This window comes from Barbatula barbatula (genome assembly GCF_947034865.1).
Source record: "Barbatula barbatula genome assembly, chromosome: 13".
In the NCBI taxonomy this organism is placed as follows: Eukaryota; Metazoa; Chordata; class Actinopteri; order Cypriniformes; family Nemacheilidae; genus Barbatula; species Barbatula barbatula.
The window spans coordinates 21,738,157-21,765,088 of NC_136776.1; the positions used below are offsets into that span (position 1 = coordinate 21,738,157).

General features: G+C 37.4%; 3 protein-coding genes across 5 annotated transcripts in view; 2 read left to right on the top strand and 1 right to left on the bottom strand.

The window, feature by feature from the left end:
* The window catches only part of cenpp (centromere protein P), a 42,649-nt gene extending 23,570 nt beyond the window's left edge, over positions 1–19,079 (bottom strand). Inside the window, exons 1-6 of one of the 2 annotated variants that reach the window (XM_079471647.1) lie at positions 19,009–19,079; positions 18,268–18,405; positions 17,905–18,062; positions 17,703–17,725; positions 16,879–16,967; positions 10,891–10,987 (exon numbers count right to left, since the gene is read on the bottom strand). In XM_079471647.1, the coding sequence (XP_079327773.1) occupies positions 10,891–10,987; positions 16,879–16,967; positions 17,703–17,725; positions 17,905–18,062; positions 18,268–18,392 (492 nt within the window). In that variant the 5' untranslated portion in view covers positions 18,393–18,405; positions 19,009–19,079. Of the gene's footprint in view, positions 1–10,890; positions 10,988–16,878; positions 16,968–17,636; positions 17,726–17,904; positions 18,063–18,267; positions 18,406–19,008 lie in introns of both variants that reach the window. The other variant, XM_079471646.1, reaches the window with a different exon arrangement.
* ogna (osteoglycin, paralog a) lies at positions 4,571–10,088 on the top strand. Its single transcript, XM_079471648.1, has 6 exons — positions 4,571–4,809; positions 6,456–6,510; positions 6,633–6,797; positions 7,696–7,898; positions 8,058–8,150; positions 8,329–10,088. Exons 1-6 carry the CDS (start codon positions 4,657–4,659, stop codon positions 8,497–8,499), a joined length of 840 nt encoding a protein of 279 aa, XP_079327774.1. The 5' UTR covers positions 4,571–4,656; the 3' UTR covers positions 8,500–10,088.
* Positions 19,080–19,339: 260 nt separating the features above from the next.
* On the top strand, positions 19,340–25,372 carry nol8 (nucleolar protein 8). Of its 2 annotated transcripts, none has more exons than XM_079472191.1 (17): positions 19,340–19,402; positions 19,958–20,095; positions 20,201–20,263; positions 20,355–20,433; positions 20,510–20,660; positions 20,741–20,809; positions 20,935–22,545; positions 23,120–23,287; positions 23,373–23,486; positions 23,568–23,661; positions 23,764–23,887; positions 24,064–24,150; positions 24,235–24,512; positions 24,596–24,725; positions 24,838–24,899; positions 25,012–25,094; positions 25,176–25,372. In XM_079472191.1, exons 2-17 carry the CDS (start codon positions 19,975–19,977, stop codon positions 25,233–25,235), a joined length of 3,294 nt encoding a protein of 1,097 aa, XP_079328317.1. In that variant the 5' UTR covers positions 19,340–19,402; positions 19,958–19,974; the 3' UTR covers positions 25,236–25,372. The 2 variants fall into 2 exon arrangements, with proteins under 2 accessions (XP_079328317.1, XP_079328318.1); XM_079472192.1 differs by having other exon boundaries at positions 19,386–19,675.
* Positions 25,373–26,932: the final 1,560 nt, after the last annotated feature.

Consider the following 26,932-nt stretch of genomic DNA (forward strand, 5'->3'; position numbering starts at 1 on the left):
ATACTGTAAACACCCATTACACTTCTGTTGACTTATTTCTTATATATTGGAATCTATAAGAATATATATAAAAAATAAGAACACTGCTGCTGTCTGTCTAAAACCTTGTATCTCCATATTACGTGATTTATTTAGCTGTAAATCATTATTATTAGTCGTCCTTTATGTTTGTCTGTCTTTATGAATTTACAAAAAAGTATTAAAAAGTGCTTGTCAACTTTGACCACACAGTGTTTAATTATTTAAAAACTACAATGTTTCAAATGTGGACATCCGAGGTTTCGGATGTACAGCAACAAAATCTCTGATTATAGAAATGGTGTCCAAATAGTGCCTGCCCTTCCTTTTGATTTTACAAGTACACAGTTATTACAGTTTACTAAACATTGAAATCAATAAAATATCCGTATAAATATAATTTGGATAAGTTTACATGTCGGTTAGATGATTCTCAGAATGTCATTTTAATGTTAATGTCTAGCCCTGGTTATACTGTGGTACGATACTAGTCAAGAATGAGAAAACATTGGTATAAATGGCTTTTTAATTGTTTATGTGTGTATTATGTCCTGCTAATAGACTTAAGGCTTTGTCCACACCGGGAAGATACTCATGCGCGTTTATTGTTGACGTTTAACACCTCGTGACTAAACAAAGTCGCGCCAAAGTGAGCCTGCACACAACCATGCACAAAACGGCAGGCATAAATGCGTCATATAAAAGATTTAAACAGCCTCATCTCGACCCAAAAGAAGAATCAGATGGGACCAGATGACACATGCAACCAAACGCTAACAGAATAATGTCCGCAAAAAAAGGCAGATTTCAAATTCTTCAAAAACCTCCGAGACTTGGTCCTCATAACTTCACACAGCCTCACACAGAGTGAATAACTTAGCTAATAGACACATGATTTGTTAGGCTTTGCAATGAATCCAATAAATCATTAGTGATTTTTTAACTGTGTATATTTATCCGCTTGCAAAATCTCAAAATTACTCACAAATATGTGATTGATTTGGCTTTAGGTTGCCGATATGAAAACAAACAGGTGAAGTCAAGTCCCAACACTTCATAACGTGAATAGCTGCCATTTGTTAGTATTCCTATTAATCCTCTGCTTCTTTTGGCTGGGGTCTATGACAGCCTCGTAAACCCTTGAGAGGAAAGTTGTGAAATCTGGCACACTTGTTAAATTTGGTAGAAAAGAGCTTTGACCAACCTTGGTGTTTTATACTTAACTCTTGAAGTGCCACAATTCCCCTTAATTTCTTCTGAAAGGTCTTGGATCGCTTTGTTCGGTAGCTTTGCCAGTTTACATCATAACTATGACCACACTTTGTTTTTACAAAAATGAAGGAACGCATTACATGCAAAATAAATGTTTTTTTTAATCGTATGGGAGAGTCCAACAGGGTTGTTTATGTTTAGAAATGAATAAAACGTAATAATAATACTAGGTCAGTCAAACGCTGAGTCACGGCACTTCAACAAAGTTAAACCCTGCTGAGATAATTCATTCCAGACATTACTACAAAAAACAACACTAAACAACAACTACATTTACCGAAAAACATCCCAAACACTTTAAGGGGGGAATAAATATGGCTTTGAGTTAGCATTTCAATATACATTTTTGACAGATAAAAGGAAAAGTAACTAAACAAGTAAAAAGATGCACTCTGTCTCCAGATTTAGAGCGAACGTGGTCTCTCTCTGTCAAGTATCTAGTGACGTGATCCACGCTTCCAAACACGCACCACTTTTTTTGACGCAATTTTGACGCGCCACCCACTCATGATTCAGTAACACATTTAAGAAGACGAGAGAAATCGGTCGAGATACTTCATGATAGCCACCTCATAACACCTAGAGATCCAGATGTCAGCTGTTTACCCGAAATGCACGTTTATATCAAATGTATTTGCTATGCATGCTGTCATTTTCAAATCACGATGTTAAATTAATCTGTTTCTATCTTCAGGGTACTTTCACACCTTTATTTTTCTAAATTTCTTTAACCACTTATATAAGCTAACCTATTTTTAAGCATTTTATTGATTGCAAAACAAAGTTATAATAGTTATTATTATAATATTTAATAATAAAACTATGATGAGAATTTACATTAGCCAAAGACATCAAAGCGAACCTAGACGATACCGTCTCTAATTGCGTTCCTAAGTGCACATGTTTAGGACTACGAAGATAAGTTTTTGCAATAATGACGTAAAAGCAATAAATGCCAATAACCTTCAATCACCTCAAGTGGATAAAGATGTCTTTAAAACCTTTTTCAACGACACCTCAAGCAAAATAACCTGGAGAATTGCAATCTGTTTTGAAAGTTTTTTCAAACCCAACTTTGAATAGTATTTGGCAAAGATACCAGCTGTTACGTGAGAGCAGCAAAACTTACAGTTAAAATGAGGGATACTTTAAGAGGACAACAAATCTCATCGCATCTCACACACAATGGGTCTCATTTATCAATCTAACGTAAAAACGCAGATTGTTGCGCAGAAATTATGTGCTGCCAATCTCATCGTACAAATGATCGTACCTTGATAAATGCAGCGGCTGAGATGTAGAGATGTAATCCGGCCAAGAAATTGAAGTTTAACCCTGAAAAGCGGAAGTAGCGCTTGTGTAGTGAACCGAACTCCAGCTGAGGTTTGTATTTTTTGTTTGATATTTATGTTTTGTAAATACGAGCGTGAATAGTTTATTTTACTATTATTGTTTCAATTCAAGTATTGTTGTTGCTTTAAATTACATTAAAAACTTTGTTGATGTTAAAACGAATGTAGATATATATTACTGATAATTTTTGCTGCGCAATTATAGAATAATGCTTATATAGGCCTAAATGTTTCTAAAAAGGATAACGGTTTAAAATCTAATGCTGCTAATCTTGCATTTCAGGCTGTTTAAATCAAGCACACACAGTTTTATGTTTGTTTCATAAATTGTTTTCTTCTTCAGATCTGTCTGAGGTCGTACGCTTGTTTGTATAATAAATGAGAATCTTTAAATTGTCAAGACTGATAAATCTGCCTCATAACCAGCTCTCTAAATTGTTTGAACATTTGTACCTCTGTCACAATGACTATAAAGATAGGTTTATACCAGAGTTGCACCATTATATCGGCTAATAATCGGTACTGGTTGACAAAAAAATATTCAGAACAACGGCTATCTGCAAAAACAGCCGATGATCAGGGACGATGTATCCTGTTTTTTCAGTTTGATTTTCAATATAATTTGTCATTACATTCAGAAAGATAAAAATATAAATGTAAACTTCAGAACAGGTTTCACTTTGAATAATCGGCTATCGGTATCGGTGGAGAAATGTACTATCGGTGCATCTAACAAACAATCATAAGCGAGTCTTTTTATTTCCCCATTTGGGCCAGCAGCTCATATTTATTTGGGTTTTTTTGGGGTATTTAGAACAACAGTTTTTCGATTTATGAGTAATATGAGGTCGTGAAACAGTCGAGTGCTTTAAAAGCATGAATTACAACAGAAGGTCTAGAATCCCAAGACCAAAACCCACAAGACATTCCGAAAAAACCTTTATTGAAATAGCCGTCGACTCCGTTAAAGAAACAACATTTTATCTGAAATCTGTGTCAGAGATCCTGTTTCCATTTTGTCTGCAGATTTGAATCAGTTCTATACTATGAACTAGCTGATGAACAATTAACAAATCCCAGACATTAGAATAAGAGAACCTCTGGTTCTTATGTTTACAAGAATAACGTTCAAATAACCAAATCAAGCCGTGTGGTGAAACAAAAACAACCCCGATGGGGAATGTACTACAGCGGACTATCACTGTAAAAACAATTCTGAGTATTTGGCTCATTTCCCAGTACAGTAACTTTTAACAGGTTGGTATAATTGCTAACACACCTGTATTGCTATTCTCTGTGGCCTCATTTCCATCTCTTGCATGTTTATTTCGAGCGGACCCGGGCCTCTTTCGTCTTGTCTTGAAGTGCAAAAAGTAGTCACATGTTTCTAATCAAACATGTTTTCCCTCACCTTAATCTTTAAGTGTCTGACTTATCCGTTTTAAGTCAAATGTGTCTAGGCAAACCTTTAAAATATACGAAGAAGTTGCTGGAAAAACAAAACGCTGAAACCTTCTGAAAATGATTAATCGCCCCTTGACCTAGATGGATGACAACAATCAAAGAATTTTGGAATTCTGCTTCAGAGAGTTATGCCCCACTTTTGTCTTTTTCCTGCGTTTCGGAGAAATTTACAGCTTAATTCGAAAAGTGCGAAAACAGACATGCCACCTCAAATTCTTTATACATCAACATACAATAAATTCTGAGCAAAAGCTACACAGTCACGTGCTTCATTTCTCTCACATGAAATTCGTTTTTTTCCAAGACGACCGCAAACACAGCCAACTGCTGTAGGCGACGCTGCGGTCTGCTCGCCTTGGATGGGTATGCGAAGGGTTAAGGTCTGTTCCATAAACTCCCACTTAAGGATCTCCTCTGGCAGCCTGTGGTGGGGCTTAAAATCCTGATTTGACAGATCGCATTTTACACACAGGCTCTGAGAAAACAGCCAAGCACTGCGAGACACTTCTGCTCTTTCACAACAGAACACGTCCTTAAGTCTTGAGATACAATGGGGACGAGGTTGATGATGTTTACTTCGGCGATCGTATTGGCATCGTGGGTGCTTTCAGCATATGGTGCACACTATCATGCTCACATTGACCGCAAACAATGGGAAGTAGCACGTAATGGCGATAACTATGGAGGAGCCTGGAGAAATAAGGTAAAGTTGTTTATATCTTCTGCAAAGGCGGACAGAACTGAATCTTCAGCGATTTGTATATAAATGTCTTTTTTGTGAGTTGCTTTTCATGTTTGATGCAATGTAAGCTAGTTATTTTTAATTGAGTTTAATTTAACAAATTTAAAGACTATATGAAGCCTTGTAACCAAGATGTAAAACATTCAAAATCTAATTGTTCTACTTTTTTTAAATGAAAATCTGCAATAAACATTAAATTGTTAAATTTAACATGACGACATATGCAATTAATTACATAATACATTTGCTAAATAGTCAGTTCTGAGATCCTTTAAAGCACTTGTTTTTAATACATTACCAAACATTATTATCAATACAAAACTGTCAAACAGATCCCAAGAATGCAATAGTAGTCAAACTTCTATTTCAATTGCAAAACGAAACATCTTACTAGTATGCTTGTTTAAAACTTAAAAGACGTTTAACAGTTGTTATCTATATAGCTATGAAAACAAACACTATGTATAGTGAATCCATTCCAAATGAGAGGCGGATCCGACAGCTGTCCGGCGCCGTGTAGACGCTCTTTGATTAGTAAGCAGTCTGTCCTGGAGGAGTTCCCTCAAGGATTTAGCTCTCCCACCCACAGCTCCACACCAACTCATAAGGTCAAACACTGGCAGGGTGATTAAACACATGCCTGGAGACACACACCAGTCAGGACAGACCCCCAAATTCAAGAGCAACATCCGAACGAGCCGAAGGAGTTTACAGTTTTTTTTTTGTCAGAGATGTTAAAGGGATACTTCACCAAAAAAACATTTATTACCCTCATGTAGGTCCAAACCTGCATACGACAGGTTTTTTCAGTGGAAAACAAAAGAAGATATTTTGAGAAATGTCTCTGTGGTTTTTTGTTCATACAATGGAAGTCAATGGGGGTCAATGTTGTTTTGTTCCCAGTCTTTGAAACATATTTTGTGTTATGCAGACGAAAGTACGTCATACAGGTTTGAAATTACATGAGGGTGAATAAATGAAAAGAAAATCCATATTTGGTGGAACTATCCCTTTATTCTTTCATTATCCATATTTGGTGGAACTATCCCTTTAATCATTCAGTCTACATTAACTCTTAACCTTCAACCTTTCTAACTTTCCCCATTCCCCCGAATACAAAAGAAGAAGATGGAAAAGTACGCTTAATAAAGTCTAAATAACTTATCAGTTGAAGTTAATGTGAAAATGCTGGATTGTGTCAATCCACAATTGGGTTAATTATGAACAAACCTAAACATTTGCTTGATCTCTCATTTACCCAACAAGAAAATGTTTATTTGACCCAAACATTGGATAAAACAACCCATCATTTGTTTGCAGATTTTGGCCTCTAAGCTCCGAACACGAGATGGACCACTTTTACTTTAGTTTTGTTTCATGTTTAGAGAACTGACTGATTCATTGAAATTGCATAAGCAAGAGCAACCAGCTAAGTCTTCTTAATGTCATCTTCTGTGACACACAGAACAATAGTCGGGTGTGTAAAACAATGACAGAATTTAACTTCTTCCTTTAACGTTATCCCGAGGAATGAGAAGCATATAAAAATGATTGGAGAATTGGTCTTGTAAACCAAAAACGTAACAACCATTGTGATTATTTCACAGAGAGCAACAGATGACGAGGACTTATCCACATTATCACCTGTTGGGGACCCATCAGGTAAAGAACTATTGACTTAATCGGTCTACAAATAAGCGATCATCTCTTTTATTAATGTTGAGTGTAAAGTGAAAGCATAAAATAAGAATGTGTCAGTTTTGAAACATGTCTACACCTTCCAGACCTTCCGACTTGCCTGCTGTGTGTGTGTCTAATTGGATCGGTCTACTGCGAGGAGGTCGACCCTGATATGACATCAGTGCCGGCTCTGCCCAAAGAGACAAACTATCTCTACGCCCGCTACAACAAGATAAAAAAGATCACAGCCAAAGATTTTGGAGATATCGGTGAGTTCATCTTGACTTTACCAGGCGATCTCCCTCTTTCTAAATATTCTTCTATGATTTCTGGACTGGATAAAGGATTACCCTCAAAGAGTCTGTTACAGATATAAACCAGATGACTTCTTATCTAAAATGTTTCCAAATGTCAGGGACACAACAATATGAATTTCAATGTGATTGCGAGTTCTTGTGTAGACATTGATGCTTTCATCAAAGCATGTGCGTGTTGACAAAAACTTGGACACGTGGTAAACTACTCTGCATAAGTGCACAGAAACGAGGATGTAGTCTATGTATAAAAAAAACACAGATCATCTGAGCAAACATGCTTTCGCATGTCTTCGCAGTTTGTTTTCTAATCGATTTGTTACATAACGTGTTTGTTTGTTGAGTACAGAAAACGTGTTACCTATTCACACAACCATTTGCGAACTTATCCTTACATTGCAAACAGATACTGTCCAAAATGTGCATAGCACATCATTCTCTAAAGAGACGGGGTGGATTTAGGAGGTTTACTCAAAAATGAGGTCTGAATATCAGAGATATATGGTTTAGTCACAAACTCTTTGGTTAAATGTCTGCAAAACACACAGACACGTAAAGGGTGACCAATAGTAACGATTTAAAAAATATGGTTCACATGGTGAAATATGGCGTTAAAATATAGATAAGATATGTATATACGATTTAATAAAAAGTAATTCAATAGAAAGTCAAAGTAGCACAAAAAAATAACAGTACTCATCACTCACAGGACGATACCAAATGTACAAAAAAATCCTAAAAGTAACAAAACAGAAGGCGAGATGTTGGCAAAGTTCTGTCTAGATATCTGGAATGTCATGCAAAACAATCCAGCAACGTATTCATTTAATGCTCTTCTGTTCATCTCCTGTAGTGACTTTGAAGAGAATAGACTTCACTGGAAACCTCATTTCTGAGATTGAGGATGGCGCCTTCGCTAAGCTCACCATGCTAGAAGACCTCTCGCTAGCTGAAAACGCTCTGGTCAAGCTACCGATGCTCCCGGGGAAATTAATCTCATTCAACGCCAATCACAACAAACTGAAGACCAAAGGCATCAAGGCGAACGCGTTCAAGGTAAAGAACTACATACGTAATGTTTGTTTCACAGAGCCTGATTTAAAACAGTACAACACAACAGACAGCCTTTTGTTGTTGTTGTATTTCTTGTCTAGATGTTTTGCGCATTATCACATTTCTGGCACTCCAAATCCTGACCAACTTCTTGTCTTGCAGAAATTAAACAAACTGATCAATCTTTATCTTGCTCACAATGAACTGGAGGCTGTTCCTGTCATCCCGGAGAGCGTCCGCACGCTTCACCTTCAGGTTAGATGGTTACACATGCTTCGCATGCTCTCATTTAGACACACTTCATCCAACAAAGTAAAAAAATCCCAGACATTCAGAACTTCCGCGTTGACATCCAAAATTGTATTAATTCCTGTTTGTCTAAACCAGCTGTAAACATCTCAAAATGAATCCATCTCATTCTGTTTTTATACAGAACAACAACATTTCAACGGTGAATGTGGACACCTTCTGCAAAAGTAACAACACCTACTACATTCGACCCAACATGAATGAGATTCGCATGGATGGAAACCCCATTGTCCTCGCTCAATACCCCAACAGTTTCACGTGCCTGCCGTCTCTGCCGATCGGCCGATACCAATGAAAACAGAACCGAAGGTGAAACGCAAGACGTCCTTGGATATCTAAAGAAAATGACTTAAACCATGACGGAAAAGTCATTCAGTCTCCTGGTGCCTGTGCAAAAATGAGTGTACGGCAGGGTTACACCATGAGATTTTGTACTATACGTATCACATTATGTAACAGCTGCCCGAAACGTTTTTTTTTTAAAGTAATTTGATCTTCTCTCGAATAACTTCATACGCATTGTAAATCAACCCTGGAGGCTGCTGTTTAGTAAAATGTGACTTCATAACAAATTGCAGTCAAGCTTCTAATATTCCTCAGAACACGTGTACGGTTTAAAATGTCTTTCTTTGGCTGAAATAAGAAGCCTGTTAAGTTAATCCGAGGGTGAGGAAGCTATTTTAAGTTTGGTACTGCAAGGATCCACAGCTGGTCATTCCTGACTTCCCTTCTCTGAACTGTCTGAATAATATTTATGTACTTTTTGTAATTACTACTTGTGTGTGAATTAAACCTGTACAGTAAAACATTGTATGAAATCAACACGCTATGTTCACTTAAGTGTTCAAATACACGTTTTTCTACAAACCTAGTTGTGATTTGTCGTTTGCAACAGCAACATTAGATTACAGTTTGACTAAAATCTCTATAAAACACCAAAACAACCGTCTGCAGTTCAATGAAACAGTAAAGCAATTGCGAATCAATCAAACCTAAAAAGATTATGCACACAGAAAGCTCTGGAAAAACAGGGCTTATAAACGTTCCATTTTGCCTTCCAAATTGGCAGCTGTTACAGTACGATGGTCCAAGCAAATAATATGAATGTTTTCCATACTGCCTCTAAAGGCTTTATTCCCAAACTTTCACATCCACCGCTCCTGGAATTTGTTCCCGGTCCGGCATTCCGCAATCTCAGCAACTTTTCTCATTCTTATGAAAGTCTACAGACTGGGTGTGGGGTCCCTGATGCATAAATGTTAAAAAGCCTGGTACAACTGACCCTTAAAGACACATTTGTGCCTTTGACCCTTACAGTTAAGAGTTACGAGGTGAAAACTAAATGTTTCACAGCTTTATAAAGAAATCTACTATTATTTACAAGTCATCTACACCTACATACTAGTTTGTTTCAGAGCTCCGTTCACACCCATATTCCAGTATCACTTCCCTTCATGCATTGTTCAGACCACACAAATTCAACCCACTGTGCGATGGGTATCATGTCGATTCGTAAACGTAACGGGATGCAAGATTCTATCATTTTACAGTTTCTCATAGTGTACGACAACCTTAAGAAATCATGACTAAAAGATATATGCTGACAGTAGCGGAAGTGATTTATCAACCCGGCAAGTACTGTAATTAGTAGAGATGCACAGATTGCAATTTTCTTGGCCGATTCCTGTTTACGGTTTTATTATATGTGAAACCTGCCGAAACCTCACCTAAACAACTCTTAAAGTCAAGGACTCTGTGACTGAAAAGAAGTATAAATAATAAATATAACTAAACAAATGTCATTAATTTACCCTTTTCTCTTTTGTACTCATCTCACAAAAGTCTAAAATTACAAGCCCATGAATAAAACAGTACTTTAACTTCATTCTTGTCTGTTCCTGTTCATGAAACGAACATTGCTTTATTTTCTGAAATGTAAAATAAATTGTCTATATCTTGGGTATGTAGTAAAAAAAGAAGTGGGTTGGTTCCTTTTAGCTGCAATTTCAATAAAAAGTTTAACATCTCATAATTGTTAGTAAAGAACTGAGTCCAATAATCACATATTTAGGTTGATTTATTCGTTTTTTAATAATTTAAAAACAAGTAGAAGTCGTGTTGAACGTAATTTTTCCCAAGTGAAATTACCATCGTTTTATCGTAAGACAAGGAATCAGGTTGAAAGGAATTTATGTTTGTTTTACACAAAGTTTATATAAGAGTTTAGCATCACTGTTAGCATACATACCCTAAGTAGACGACGCAACGAAAGATGATCAACAGTGCACCTTTTTGTCTGTACAGTACAAGATACGTGTGCGTGCACGTGCAGTCAGCGAATATGAAAGATGCGTGTCAGTCAGCAGAGACTCACTGTACGGTGGACCCACATGCAAGTGTATATGAGCTGTGAAAGACAGGCTGTGCGCAGCGCACGCATGTTTACGATCAGCTTGGAATGGGCAAGAAGTGAGACTGACCGGCCGGTCATCAGTCAATCGGTGCACCTCTGGTATTTAGCATTAATACAGCAAATTATTCAATCTACGACAAGACAGCACCTACATAACAGCGCTTTAGTAGTCAGACACTGGTCTTGCCCTTTCAATGACATCAGACACGTCATTAAAGATAACAATCCATGATTGGTCAAGTAGCAATGTGTAGTCTGGCATGTTTCTTTTACCTGAAAGTGTTGAAACGTTCGCTGTCTCTCCTCACATCTCTCAGAGAACATCCTCAAGGTCCTGAAGAACAAGAGAAGATCTTTCGTGTCTTCCACCCTGAAAACAAAAGACACAAAATTACAGAACACTCAACATTGTGTTGCTTACCTTGGTTCATTACAGAAAGCTAGCTTCAAGAGAAAGTAAATAAATAAAAATGTGTAATCACGAAGAAGTTAAATTAAGGATAGATCATCCATTATAAAAGGATAAACTGTGTTTGTGTTTAATCCTCTTTATAGGCTGACGTTATGTGACATTTTGAGATTTTCCATAGATTTACCACGGGCCCAAAAACTGTGGCACAACGCGCAACTTTCCATGATTCTCGAGTCTCATCTGAAAGGCTGATGTTGTAATGAGTGATGGAAAAATGGTAAGTCTCTCGAAACTTAATGGACCCACTCCAAGAGTAAAGACAGCAGCTGAGATGGCAAGGGCTGGAGTAAAGTTTTCCTGAAAATATCGAAACGCCAGGCAAATAATGTACGCCTTTCCATTTAGTTTGTCCATTTCTTGGATGTGGGTAAGCTGAAAGTTTACAAACATTAATCAGGCAAGCGGTTTGACTGACATCTAATGCTGTTTAAATAAAACCACAGACAAATTACCCTTAATGGCAGACTTCATTTTGTGCTGTGGGCGATTTCCACCGTATGAGATTTCAGATTTGTTGATGGAGGACCTTAAATCTGAAAAAGTCATTTTGAAGTAGGTTTTCCTAGAATGCTAAATGCAAAACAACTTTTGAGACTAAACATATTTAACAAAATGTCAGGATCATTCTATGTGCCAACGCGTTTTTTCGCCTTCTCTCTGGTAATGCACAGAGGACCATCAGAAATGTACCATATAATCTGTATTAATGTCAGTCGTATATGCCAGTTTTATTATAGCAGCCTGTATGTTTACATGGATAAACGCTTTTATCCAAAGCGACTTACATTGCATTGTCCTATACATTTTACATAGGTATCTGCAATCCCCTGGGATCCAACCCACAACCTTGCGTTGTTAACACAATGCTCTAACCTTTGAGCTTAAATGTCCATTGTGTCATCTTTTGGAGGATCAATTGACAGAAATGCAATAAAATATACATAGCGTTGTCTTCAGAGGTGTATAAAGACCTTACATAATAATGCTTTAAGTTTTTATTACCTTAGAATGAGCTATTTCGATCGACATACACCCTTGTTTCTACAGTAGCCCTAAGTGGACAAACTGCTCTACGGTTCGTATATATGTTACATCCTTCGGCAGAAAAGCGAAAACGTGACAACAACCTTAATCCTGTGTCAGCCACCTTTTGTGCTTCTTAAGGGAGGGGGTGGAGTGATCTGCTGGTTGCAATTCGCAACCTTACTGCTAGATGTCGCCGAATTTTATACAATAATTCTGCAGTTCTATGTCAACAAGTAAGCAAAACAAACAAGAGACAAACATTTTAACAATTTCCACGGCGACAAAAATTGTTATCTTGTACTAAACAACTTTTCCACGCCAATTCGATTTTTTGCAGCTTTTAAAGGCGCGAATACATGTTTTTCTGTATCTTTGGTGTGTTATAAATTGCTCATGGCTGTCTTATACACATAAAAATGTAAGTGTCGGAACCACACCCCCACCAATATACATCCGTCAGTGGTATGATTTGACTAAGACTGCCAAAATGTATACGCAAGGCGAGCGTACCTGTCACTACAATTGCTTTGGAACCTGATGCTCCAATATGGTAAGAGGCGTTACATTTCCGTCACATGCTTGCAGTATTCGACAAATACCTATACACTGGTTAACTAGCCAATCAAAGCACACCTCACTTTTCAGAGCGATGAGCTTTGTAAAAAATCTGTGTGTTTCAGAAGAGGCGGGGCAAAGAGGAGATACAAACATGCACGGTATGTGGAAAATACAGCTTTTTTTAACCTTAAATTGTTAATACACATTGCATTACATCTAATACAAACACATCTACTAGGCATTAGAGTAATAATAGTAATCGAACAAGCTCAAGGTTTTAGCCCTTTAAAACGTCTCCGCAGACATGTCTGAATCTACCTGACCGCAAGGCCGCTCAAAATATGTTTCTATATGGAACATAATGGATTTAAAATGCTTCTTCCTGCAGAGACAACACAGACGTATGCGAGAATCATTATCTCCAGTATTTTTCCGACTCTCTCGTGCCAGGACAGACTCTGAGTCCAGACAATATGATCCAGATGTACATTCAGCAACCAGGATTTGGCTGTACTTTAGAAAAGGGCGCAAACAAATCCCCGCCAAAACAGCAGCGAGGGAGAAGAATACCTCTGACTGTAATTTGTCATATCGGCCAAAAATTCCTGTGACTAAGTGGAACTGTAGGAGATACTGTATCTCATAGTCACGTCTTTAGAAAAACTTACATATAAACATTATTCCAGGTTGACATAAATGTGCCTCAGTCAAAAAACAAATGTGATTTACTCTGCTACATAAAATGATAATAAAAAAAAACATTCTGTGAAAATATTACCTTGATTTCTTCAATATTGACTAGATGAAGTCATGTTAAATATTCAAATCTCAATGTCTCTCAATTGTAGTATTCAAGATCTTAGAAATGACAATAAAATAATATAATATCACAATGTCCTATTTTCGTACATTTAAAGGCTGTGACTTTAATGCTCGTCTCATAATGTAAATAATCACAGATTATTTGATTCAAACCTGGATTTCACAGACTAGGTCTTGTCGCCATTAATTGTTTCGTTTAACCCTTGTGTGCTATATTGGACATTTTTGTCCATTTCAGTTTTGTTTGCTTTGTCGTTTTGGCTGTGTTTATGGAAACATCATAACTTTTGCAAAGCTGTGTATTTTTATTGGAACTAGTTACATACAATTGTTATGGTCCCTTTGGACAAAAATGTCCTCATTGAAACCCCTTAAAACTACAAATTCTTAACTGTTTGCCATGCAAGCATAAATCATACATTCCATTTTATTCTATGGAGCATTTCAGTTTTCCTGTTTCTGCTGTACTATACAACGAGGAGGGCAAACCGAAAACAATATACAGCTATAACATTTTAGAAAAGATGTCAAAGTGTGGTTTGTATGTGTTTACTGAAAATTATTTGTGTAGGTGTATGTATACAGTTTGGATATATGTTTTTATCCCCTGTTTGGATTATTATTTGTTTTTTTTAACTGAGAGAAAGTTCAATAGCCCTCAGTTCATAAAAGTCGAATTGTTTATAGGGTTTTTGAACATGGACATTTTTGTGAGAGCTTTTGTTTAAATCTTACATTGCTCAAAAAATAACAATGCATGAAAATGATTGTTGTTAAATAACATATCAGAGAATCTGATGGTAAAAAATAAAAAAATCTGATTCACATTTAGTTAGTCATCTTTTATTTTCAGAAAAAACAACAGGGTCACCATGTAAACAAACTGGTATTTAAAGGGTTAATTAAAAAAACAAAAATACGTTTGGTAGTTATGATAAGAACTGAATCTAGTGAAAATTAAGTCATTGAAAGTGTGAAAATCATGGATCGAAAATATCTTTATGACCGGTTTTGGACATGGACATTTTTGTCCATTTTCAGCCTAAGTGTGAGTTTTTTAAATAACTTTAAAAAGGTAAAAAAAAAGGAATTGGGAGCGATGTGAGAGTAAATAATAACAGAATCATAATTTTAGGATTAAATAGTGAATTTCTATTAATGATTTTGCATCTATTGTAGCTAAACGTGAATTAAAGACAGAGGTTGGTGGTCTCATCATGAAAGAACAAGAGGTCATATGTATCTGGACCTAGAAACTGAACAAATTTAGGTTCAAACCCACCGGCTCTCTTAAAAGTAGGTGGTAACTCGGCCAAAATCCAAACCTTCTAATTATCTCAGAATGACTGTATTCTCTTTAGAAGACTAACATCAAAAGGTGTTACTTAAATGGGAGCGTCACTCTGTACTTTTCCAAAAAATAAATGCAAAAAAACTGTGCTTTAGACCACAAGGAATGTTAAACAGATTAAACAGACAATTTTCGTAGCAAACTTTGCCTTTCATCTCTGAGGAGCTGCCTGTGTGGACCGTCCGGCTTCAAAGTTTGACATAGTCTTAAGTCGAGCTTCTCAGTTGGCGGCCCGTGGGGCGAACCTGGCCCTGCATGTAATTTGTTCCCGACCTTCAAGTAGCATAGTGTGAAAAAGAATCTCTAGAATATATAAAGTTAACTCAGGATGGACCCTACCGTTATAAAGTGACGAGTGTTCTATTCTATTCAGGAGTCACGTGACGTTAGGCGAGCTGCGTGACTCTCCAGCAGTCTCTCCTGTGAGAAGCAACAGGACGAGAATGTTTTATTTCTGACCTGTAAGGGAGCACGAATAGGACCACAGTTTCAAAAGTACATAGGCAAGGGCGGAGAATGGGGCATCGTAGTTAATGTTGTCTCACTGAATTTCCCTTTTTTGTTATGCAGTTTCAAAATACAACAAATTAACATGTTTGGATGTTGAAAAGCCTGCTTCGGCGTCTTACAATGCACCAATGTTGTTGATGTGCAGTTTAAATAACAACTAGCAACTAGCGTGTTGATATGTAGGAACAAACTTTTAAAATACAACGTACAGGCTCCCATATCTAGGGCCATATGATTGAATCATGGATTCCGGGCATAAAGCAGATTCATCTATACTTAGTGAGGTAGGCGGGACAAGAGCCGGGTTTCGAAGACACACGGAGGAGATTGGGAGCATAAGAGGACGAGCGACCAGGCCGTCAGTGAGAGAGGACCAGGCCTGGACTTTATGTTGTGTTTTGTTGTTAGTTTATTCGCCGGTTCCCGCCTCCTTCCTTCCTTTTATTTAACCGTGTTACAATTGACGCTCGTTATCACTCACGCACCGGTCTCGAATCCCGGCTCTCGTCCTTCCTCACTACACTATAAAACACAGAATGGCACAGAATCTGGCAATTGTAGAATTTTTTTACCAGAAAGTAGCAACGAACAGCAAACAAAATTCAAATTGTGGGTGAATAACTGTAGAAATTTTCAGATGTTGTTTTAATATGTAATATGTAATCTGCAATTGTTTTTCATGTGCTTGTGGAGCTTTTGTGTGCATGAACTGTTTCTGTTTCATGTGAGAAAAGCAACTGTCAAACACCCTTTGCGGCGACTCATCAAAATAAGTGTGGTTAACTTAAACAAGATATAACACACCCACATCATGCCGCACCATCCCTCTTGATTTTCACTGCATGAGTATATAAGTAATATTATGAAAAATTTGAATTTATTATACAAAAATACTTTAAAACTAAATATTTTTATTTCCATTTTAAATTTTCCATGTACGGTTTAACTACTGCAGGTTTTTTTATTTTTTTTAATAAAGTTTATGCGTGAATATGGTAGTATACTGAAGTAACATCCAGAAAAATGTTAACAGAAAAGATGGAATATGGGAAAAAATTCAACGGATTTCTTATTTTTGTTGTGCCCTCCCTCATATTGCAAGCCATATCTCTCCGACCCCTCATTTGGGATGCTTTTCATGAACTGGCCCCCATGACAAACTAATTGAATAGCCCTGGTCTAAAGCGACCAGAGGTGGTCCACGTGTTCACTTTTTACAGAGCACACACTTTGGGGTAGCTGGCCGTTCCTTACTCACTAGTACTGTCTGCTGACAGTTTAATGAGCGGGACATGTCACAGCCCGTCAACACGGCACCTTTTAGCGTTAAATCCACACATCGTTATGTGGGACAAAGCGTTCTTCTGGTCTCACATGACTAAACCTCATTAGGAACCAGCTGAGGAACAGACCACGGTTTAGAAAGAAATTTCTGTAATTGTAGTACCACGAGTAACATTTTATTCCACCAGTAAATCCACCTACTTTAAAGATAATAAACGTGTTAAACACATTACTCTACCTGGACACAAACGCAGAGAAATCCTTAAATTCAGTGCCATCCACGACAATATTGAGCTCTGTAATCCTCCTGAGCAGAGCTTTACCCTCCTGCAAGAGATACTGAAAGTTAAACAGGGTCATAAATAACCTCGATAACAATTGGTCTGCTTTGGTCAATTGATTCTGTCACAAAAAGGAGAGATTTTTTTGTCGTAACGCAGCTTACCACACATTTCAAAGTGTCATTCTTGTCAATCAATTGTATTGTTTAATATAACACATCTTTATATATTTGGTACGGTCAACAAAAATCTTCATCTTTAGAGTCACACTTTGACAACATGGCAATGTAAAACAAGGTATTCTTTTGTTTTAGAGATGCTGTGAATCTTAGATCTGGATGAATGTGCTGTAATTAAATAGAGGCATGATGCCCTCTAGTGATCAGTAGAGGTATTAAACAAGCATGTCACTGGAGCACACATATGATCTAATACATCTAATTTTTAAAGTATTCAATCATCTATATAAACCCATATGAAATTAGAATGACTTGCATTGCGAAACCCATGTTGTGTTTATTTGATCTATATAAAAAACACGATCTATGTAAAAATAAACATATGAAATGACAACAAATGAAGGGTTATTTAACAATGCCTGCATGCATTTTGCAAGGACAAATTATGTATAATTGACTTTTAATAAAAAAACAGAAATTATCTTCTTGATTAATAAAAAGATGCAGGTACAAATTCGGCATCTAGTGGGTTATACCTGAATCTCAGTCACCGCAAACTCAACTTGAAACAAAAGCAGACCACAGTGACCATCAAGTCTTACTTGTTGTACCTGTCTGCTTTCACCTGAGGAGACAGTTATCGATGTAATAAAAATAAATATCATCAATATAAAATGCACAAAGTTTAAACAAGACAACCAGCAATTCCCAAACAACATATTGGCAATTGTAAAAGCATTATAAAAGTACATTTGCATTCAAGAGCAAATTGTCTAAACATAACTAAAGGGAAAGATATCTCACTTTTGTTCAACGTCTTCACGAAGCACTCATTTAGACTGATGCCGTTGATTTCAGTCTGTCGCCTCAGGTCTTTCTCCAGGTCTCTGATTTGCGTGATGAGCTTCGAAAGAGCGCGTTTCTGTTCTCCATCACCTTCCAATTCCTCAAAAAACGATTTTCTGAAACAGATTGCGGAAAAAAATATATTTTTGTTAGAGTAAAAGGTATACAATAAAACAAACATCTACTACAGTTGTCTCTGCTTGTTCAGCTGGTATGATCCGAGAAAGTACTTTAACACACAAAATGACATTCTCAGACAGAACTTTAACAGACACGTCCCATAATAATCCCTCCACGACGTAAACAAGCGTTGTCACTAACAGTTCCCGCTGTAGTCGATCTCCAGGTTCTGTGAAAATGGATCTTAAAGTCTCTTCCTGTTCAGCCTCCAGCGTTTCAATCTCCTTCTGAAGCAACTGGATCTCGTCCTCGTATTTCTGCTCCATGATCTTTGCAAACCTATAAAAACACACATCAAAACCATACATATTAGATAACATAAACATATACAGTATTTCCTCCGTTATACTCTCAAACTCACCCACGGAAAATACCAACAATTATGAATTTTAATAATAAAGAAATGACTATAATCTACATATTTAGAAACATGTCTGCAGACACAGCTAGGCTAGAAAAAGTACATACTTTTATATTTAGGTTAACTTAAATAGTCAGACATCATTTTGGTCAATAATAATCAATAATGTATCCAAACCTCGACTGGACCGGATACAGTGACAACAGAATAATAATAACAACAATAAAATATTCATAACAGTAACGGGACTGTTTCATTATAACAAATGTCAATGTTTAATCAAACTTGTACGGTTATTAAAAGCTTTAAAATAATTTAATAACTGTGCGTATGAACGAACACGGCTGAGTGTTAAATCAACAAGCGCGAGCGTAAAGTAAAAGAGCAAATCAAAACTTCGCTGACAAGAAAGAAATCGTTAAATCGATAGAAATTCATTTTAATCGCTACTATACGAACGTCATATATTATGTGCAACTTTAACTTGTATATAATGTGTGAGAATGACAAAATAAACGTACTTTTCTTGACCTCTTGCAACGAAGCGGTCCTATGTGTGCTGTTTTTACTCTGACTGATTCAACTGCCTCCCGCGTCAAAGCGGAGCATTCCACGTGAGACCGGCGGGGGTGAACCATCACAAAATGAACAAACACACTTTAATGTAGACCGCATAAATTGTGATTTTAATTTGTATGATATAATAAATAGTTGTGTTTGTTATCCTCACAAGTCATTGTTGTGAATATGGGGAAATGTTTTAATATCGCTCATCTTTGTTGCGGGTGAATGTGTCACAGATGGATTATTCCATCACGGCCGGTTCCAACGCGGAACTAAAAGTGCGTCCACAGTTTAAGCACGGAACAATTATAGTGCGGGACCGTGATCTACATGTGAATCTTTGGCATGATTGTAAGTCGTGGTTTTAGTTTATAGAATGTTTTTGCTCGGCATCAAGGTGATATTTTAGACTCGTTTTAGAAAATCCGATTTGTTAAAGTATGGCATCGAGTCATTTGTCACGCAGTATGTTAAAGCTGTAATTGTCATAAAAAGTCCATGTGTTTACCATTTTGACAAATATACCATTTACGTTATGTGTCGTGATATCTGCAGTGAAAGACTCTGCGAATGTATTTTGTTATTCTTCAACTGTGTATTCTTCAACAAAAATGAATTAACAAGGTAAAACAATGTGGCACCTATATTAAGTGCTTTATCACCTTATAGTCCTAATATGGGGTGTTGGTCAAACCTTTTGAATTTTCATATTGTAATAATAATCATAATTTCTCCTAAATTGTATTTAAAAGATGGATAGGCTAATACATTTAAGTTGTCTGACACTAACAAAATAACATGAAATTAAGGATTCGTTATAAAAAATGTAGAGCTGTTTTTGATGCCACCTCAATATGCAGCTTCTCTGTGGTTTAATTCTGTGTGTATGTATGTTTTGATCAATAGTTAAGTGACTTCTGACCATGAAGCGGTTGTTCATCGGTGGTCTCGGCCACACAGTGTCTGAGAAAGACCTTAAAGACAGATTTGGAAAATTTGGAGATGTATCCGATGTGGAAATCATAACGAGGAATGATGATCATGGTAAGAATTTGGCGAAATTAAAATCTTTGTTTTTATTGTTAAATGCAATTCAATATTTGGAACTAATGTGATTCAATGTGCAATTTCTCTGTCTTGTCTTTGCAGGCAATCCTTTAAAGACATTTGGCTACATTAACATAGACATCACAGACGCTCAATACAAACGATGTACATGCATTCATTTACACTATTATTTTTTGTTTAAAAATGATTTGGTGTCATGCAAAACACCTTTATGTATTTTCCTCATATTTTGAAGGTATGGGCGTCTTAAATAAATCAACGTGGAAAGGTGGAAGTTTGCTGATTGAGTCGGCAAAAGAGAGCTTTCTACATCGGTAAAAGCCTTTCAACATTTGCTAGTATAGTTTTAGGAAAATGTCTTCATCTGTTCAATTTTCATCTGTTTTTTAGACTTGCTGAGGAACGACAACAAATTCTTGAGCAGGTAAAAACCCCAAAGATCAGCTCTCAGGAGAAGGTGGGCGAGTCTCTCAAAGCAGCCGGCGTAGAGAACTTTCATTTGAAGGCCGCTGTTCCAGGAACTGAAATTCCCGGACATAAGGTTTGTTTATTCAGTAAAACCATTCCTGCAGTTGTAAAAACACTTTTATTAACAATTTTACATTCTCCCACTTTATCCAGGATTGGGTTGTGGGTAAATTTGGGAGGGTCCTTCCTGTTCTCAACCTCAAATGCAACGGAAAGAAGAAAATATCCTTTATGCTTTTGTGTTGAGAATAAATTGATTCATTTGTATGTGTAGATGTGCCCTGACAAAAGCATTGAGAAGTTAATGATTTAAATAATGCAGCTCTCTTCTCCTTAACTTTGAGAACGTCTTCAAGTATGATCCATCCAAACACTGCCACAACATCAAGAGACTGGAGATGACAGACAATGTTACGCCGGTGTCCCAGCTAACGTGGGAGGTTCCAGGAGGAGATGATGAAATCAGCAAGAAAAGAAAAGGAGAGTTTCCGAGGCAGAAAACATGCCCCAAAAGATCGAAAGCAGACTTGGATTCATTGATAAGCCTTTTCACCCGAAACAGTGGAATTGCTGCATCACCTTTTGAGAACCAACAAAACCGATTGGGTGCTAAAGGAAACCAAAGACCTGCTGATAAAAAGTCAGTTTGTGTGTTTGACAGTGATACTGAAGGCGAAATCAGGATGTTGGTTGTTCAAGAACATTTGAGAAAGACGAAACAGACCTTCACTGAGGACGATGATGACAACCTTGAGGTGGTTGGGGATGACTTTGTTGTTAAGTCTAATGTCCTGTTGGGCAATGCTGAACACGATGGTGTGAAATCCCTGCTCGGTTCCAAAGATGATGAGGAGTATGATTCAGCGGACACAGATGAGATCCTCGCTAAGAGAAAGCCTCTCTGTGCAGACAAAGCCAAGGACGTAGAAGCTGCACAGCCCAGTCAAGACTCCCAAACGAAATCCAGGAAGAAGCAAGAAAAAGTAGATGTGAAACCTGTTAACTCTTCATCAGACAGTGGTAACGATGAGGCAACCGATGATGATGATGATGATGATAGCAGCGTTGATTCTGAGTATGAAGCTATGATGGATAACTGCTACCGATTAGATCTTTCCCTTGCAGACTTGGAAAAGCTAGCAAAAAATGCAGAGGGGATGTCGGACGGTGAGAACGAAGAAGAACCCAACGAGAACCACAAGACCCCAAGTGCATCTTGCAAAAACAAAGGCAATAACCCAGAAGATATTCTAGCGTCCATCCTCGGGGACGAAACTCCTGAGAAAGTAAACAAGAAGAATCTGGTGACCCAAGAACCTCTCCCTGCTTTCATCGGAACGAAAGATCTCTTTGGAGATCCTTCACCTGTGCCTTCAGAACCCAGACTGAAAAGAGCGGTCCAGAGTTTAGCCTATAACTCAGAAGTAGGTCCCAAAAGACCAAAAAAAGACCTGAACATGTCAAAAACAAGTGTCTCGATGAAAAAGAATCAACCATCCACAATTGCAAATATACCTGTACGCAAATTCTCCAAATCTAGTTCTTCATCAGAAGATGATTCTTCCAGCGAAGAATCAGATCTCGCTGTAAACGGAGACAATCAAGACACAGTTAAAAGTCTAAAAACCACCGGCAATGAGAAAAAACCTGTCGGTGCTAATAAGTCAAACTGCCCAAACAAAAAGGTGCCCAAGAAAACAAACACCTCCAGCTCCTCCAGCAGCGACTCTTCCAGTGAGGAATCAGAAACCGAAGACCAGATCTCCACAACTCGTCTGAAGAGTTCCAGTTCTTCCACTTCGAAGAAAGTTGACTCGCATCCCACAGTTCTTCACCCAACCGTTCCTGATGCTCAGAAACAACAACAGGACAACCAGAAACGTCTTGCGGCTCTGGAACAGAGATTTAAAGAGACGGAACAGCAGAAGAAACTGATTCAAGGAGCTCTGTCAATTGTGGTGAGAGAGGACCTGCAGCAAACAACCAACAACCTGATTGATGTAAAAGATATAGTTCACACAAAAATGAAAAACTTTTCATCATTTACAAGAATGTCAGTAACCAAACAGATCTCATCCCCACATTTACAGCCATAGTCGGAAAAATAAATACTATGGGAGTCAATTGGGGATGAGATCTGTTTGATTACTGATATTCTTACAAATATCTTCCTTTATGTTTAGCAGATATTTGTACAGGTTTGGAACAATCTGAGGGTCTGTAAATGATGACAGAATTTTTCATTTTTGGGTGAACTATCCCTTTAAAGAGAAAATAATTACTTTCATGTTGTTGTTAACAAGTTTGACAAGGACCGCTATACGTGAGTAAATTACGTACAAAGTGGTGACACAAATTGGGTGGCACATAAGAAAATAGCGTGCGTAATAAAGAGCGAGGAACGCGTTTGGTGTAAACACCGTATAAGTTAAAATTCACAGGGTAAATAACCGTACGGTTATAAACGGTTTGTGTAGTTAACATCATCTTGTAGCCAATTTGATTGATACTGTAAGATTTTTCTTCTTTTAGGATGCTGTGAACACAAACAGAGCCAAACACATCATGTTCGATTCCGATGATGACGAGACCTCAAACAAGCTTCAAGACAAACAACCAGCAAGCCAGAAAAACAAACTCTTCGAGGAAGATTCGGAATCTGAACCTGAAGATTCGCAAGCTATCACGACCAAAGAAAAGGCAGATATTGAGCACGATAAGAACGAGTAATTTTTTATGTGCACAACCTGGGGTTTATTTTTCAATTATTGTCCTGATTCTACAGTCGAAACAGAAATCCAGCGGAACCAAACTGTTTGAGAGCGATGAGGATGATGAGGATGGCGGGACAGATCGTTTTCAGATCAAGCCCCAGTTTGAGGGCAAAGCTGGACGGAAGGTTTGTCGCTTTTAGATTAGAAGAATTCAAATGTGTTTGTTTGAATTCTCGTTTAAAATCTGTCTTCATTTCTTTTTTTAGCTCATGGCACTGCAGTCGAGATTTGGGACAGATTCGAGATTCCAGATGGGTTCCACATTTCTGGAAAGTGATGAGGATGAGAAGGAAGACGAAGGTCATTTAAGATCTCATCTTAAGATCGTGTTGAGAGTGCAAACATTTTTATTTTGCCTTTCAATGTTGGGTCAATCGTAAACGTACACAATTTTTCATTCAGATAAAACGGCTCCAGCAAAGAACGCAGAGGACGAACTTCTTGAGGAGAAGAAGAAAAATCTTGATATTCTCCAGAGCATATTTAAAACCAGCAGAGTAGAACCTGCGAAGGCCAAGATGTTTAAGTATGAATAAATATGTCATCTATAATATTTGAACTTCGTTTGGCAGAAACAAATGTCACGGTCAAGCACAAACTGACTTTGTTAAAATGTTTAAATGTGAAAGCTGACGGAGACATTTTATTAAGTCTTACAGGTGGCTTCTGTTCTTCATTAATTTCTTTTGTTTGCCATTTCAGGGACGTTTCAGCCCTGCATTACGACCCGACACGTAAGGATCATGCAGCTTTTGAATGCAAGATTAAGCAACCAAACGTGACAGAAAGGTATTACATTAAACTTTACTCAACATTCATGTGTGTATCTTGGGCCAGCTTGAAGTATTAACTTTTCTTCAACGTTTAACACAGCAAAGCAGCGAGGCGAAAGAAACGCGAGGAAGCCGAAAAAGTCCCTGAAGTATCAAAGGAGATTTACTTTGACGTGTCTGCGGATCTGAAGAACGTGTTCGGGACGTCGAAAGTCAATCAAGACGAGACCGAAACGAGAGACCAGATTTTGTGGGATGAAGAGGAGAAAGATCAAGAAAATGAAACGACTAACTCACAAACTCATGAAGAGGCTTCGAGTGTATTTCAATTCTCCTTCTTTGAGAGTGACGCTGTTCCCGAAACGACCAGCAAAACAGGTGAACCGATTGATCTAGTTTCATTGTTGTTATATGGAATTTTTTACATATTTGAAAGCTTTACTATATTTTTTACAATTCAGACGAATATAAAGTCGAGACGTTGAAAGGGGCCAAGTTCTCCTGGCAAGCGGATCCACGTTTCCAGGACAGCAGTTCAGATGAGGAGGTCGAGGTCGAGCAGGACCTATCAGCATTCAGCAAAACCATAGAGTAATTATTTGCTTTTGATGCTAATTCATTGTTTTAATTGAAATGACCCTTTATCATTGAGGATTGGTTTAAATAAGCAGTATTACAACCGTTCTTGTTTGTTTTCATACAGAGAACCGACTCCAGCGAAGAAGACGTTTTTCTTTTTCTTCCAAGATGATGAACGTTTAAAAGGTGAGATTTAAATCATGTTTGATCTTTGTTAAACGATTGATCGATTTGACAAAACCATTTATACAGCTTTTAAATGTATTTGTTTTTGATATCATGATTGTCTTTTTATCAGAGGGCCCTGCAATGTTCTATAGAAGTGTTGCATTAGGAGAGCAGAAGGAAGCCTGGGAAGAAACAAGGTCCTTGCTCCAAGAGGTATGACGAAAGATCAGATTGAAGAAGGTTTGAAATGGCTTAAAATGTTCATTATAACATTAAGTTGTTTTCTTTCAAAAGGAGTATCGTAAGAAACACAGAGATGCCAAAAGACGCCAGAGGCCCACAGTCAAAACCTGAAGTATTTTCTTACATGAACAGATGTCACATTTTGCAGAATAGCTGTAATTTATCATATCAATACATTCTGAATCTTCAGAAGGAATAAATGTTCATTTATAACACTAGGGGGTGTTGTGGTCTGTTCCTCGCTAATGCATTTGTTTTTGTGTCATTTCCTTTTTCGTACCACATCAGAACACAAAGCAGCTGTTTAAAAAAAAAACTTTCGTAGTCTGTGAAGATTTCTAAGAAGAGCATCAAAGCGTTTCACTCAATTTATAGATAATGGATTTCACAAACACTAGCCTACATTTTATGTTGGGGGATAGTTCACCCAAACTAATAATTTTGTCCTCAATTATTTAGCCTCATGTAGTTCAAAACCTGTTTGTGACTTTCTAGATTTCTTATGTGGAGCAAAGAAGATATTTTAAGAAATATCTCTCTGGTTTTGTGTCCATACAATGGATGTCAATGAGGATCAGTCTTGTTTGATTTCCAACATTCTTCCAAATACCTTTTGGGTTCTGCGAAAGAAAGTCATACAGGTTTGACATAATGACACAAGGATGAGTAAATGATGACTGCCTTTTTAGTAGAACTATCCCTTAAAAGTGTGTATTTAAGAATCTAAAACTGCCGGCACCTGCTTGACTTGTCAGCTAGTAAAGAATACACATAGCATTGTATAATATTTGATAAGAAGTTTTACACAAATACTTTTTTATTGTTTGCTTTCAGATCAACTAGTTACACATAAGGACACTTAGGTTGCCTTCAGAGTTTAATATCAGTTTGTCAAAGGTCAAGACCTTTTTCATCACTCGAGTGGCACTAATCTCACACTACCAATTCCGTCCTGTGATGAAACGTGTAATAAATCTACAGTCTAGCTATTTATGTTTCGTCCCCGTCTTTAATACTATTTGTTATTTTATTCAGCTTGTTTTAAAAACAACTGTAATTGAGTTTCCTCTGTTCAGACCATCAGGACATTCTATGAAGCGATGCTTTTTTGATTAGTAGATTTGGGACCGTGCGAGATTGAGTACAATGGTTTTGATCACTATGCAAAGCAGCACATCCGCAGGTCTGGGACATGCGCTCGCACACAGTGTTCAAACAGGATGCATGCGGTTTCGCCGTGATGTCACAGCTAGTACGTGTGACATCACTTCACCAAAACTACCTACCTCAATGCTTTCTGTTGCTAGGGGAATTTTTTTATACAAGTTTCATAGTAAGACTAGAAATGCAGATAATTTATAGAAAATGCGAGCGCTTGTTCTAGTCTGTTACTTGGGTGATTCTCTGAGTTTCAGAATGACTTTTGGCATGTTGGCTATTCCGGGTGATTTTAACCGGCCTTATGAAATTTACCATGGTTTTACCATGATAAGCAACTCTCTACAGCCACATGTAGTAAAACATGGGTAATACAACCTCAAAATCAACCCACAAAAATACATGATTGACAGTTTTACAAAAAACATGAATCATAATAGTTCATTTCAATATTGCTTTGAGAATTTAAATCTTGAGTTTGCATTTGTTTTCTTTAGACCGATGTATTTGGTGCCTTTACTACAGTTTTGGTTGCTTTCTTTTATAAAGCTCCATTAGAACTACAAAACAGGGAATTTTCTAAAGGTTTTCCAATGAAACCACACATATCTACGGAAGACCGGCTTTGACTAAAACCAAACATTGAAAGC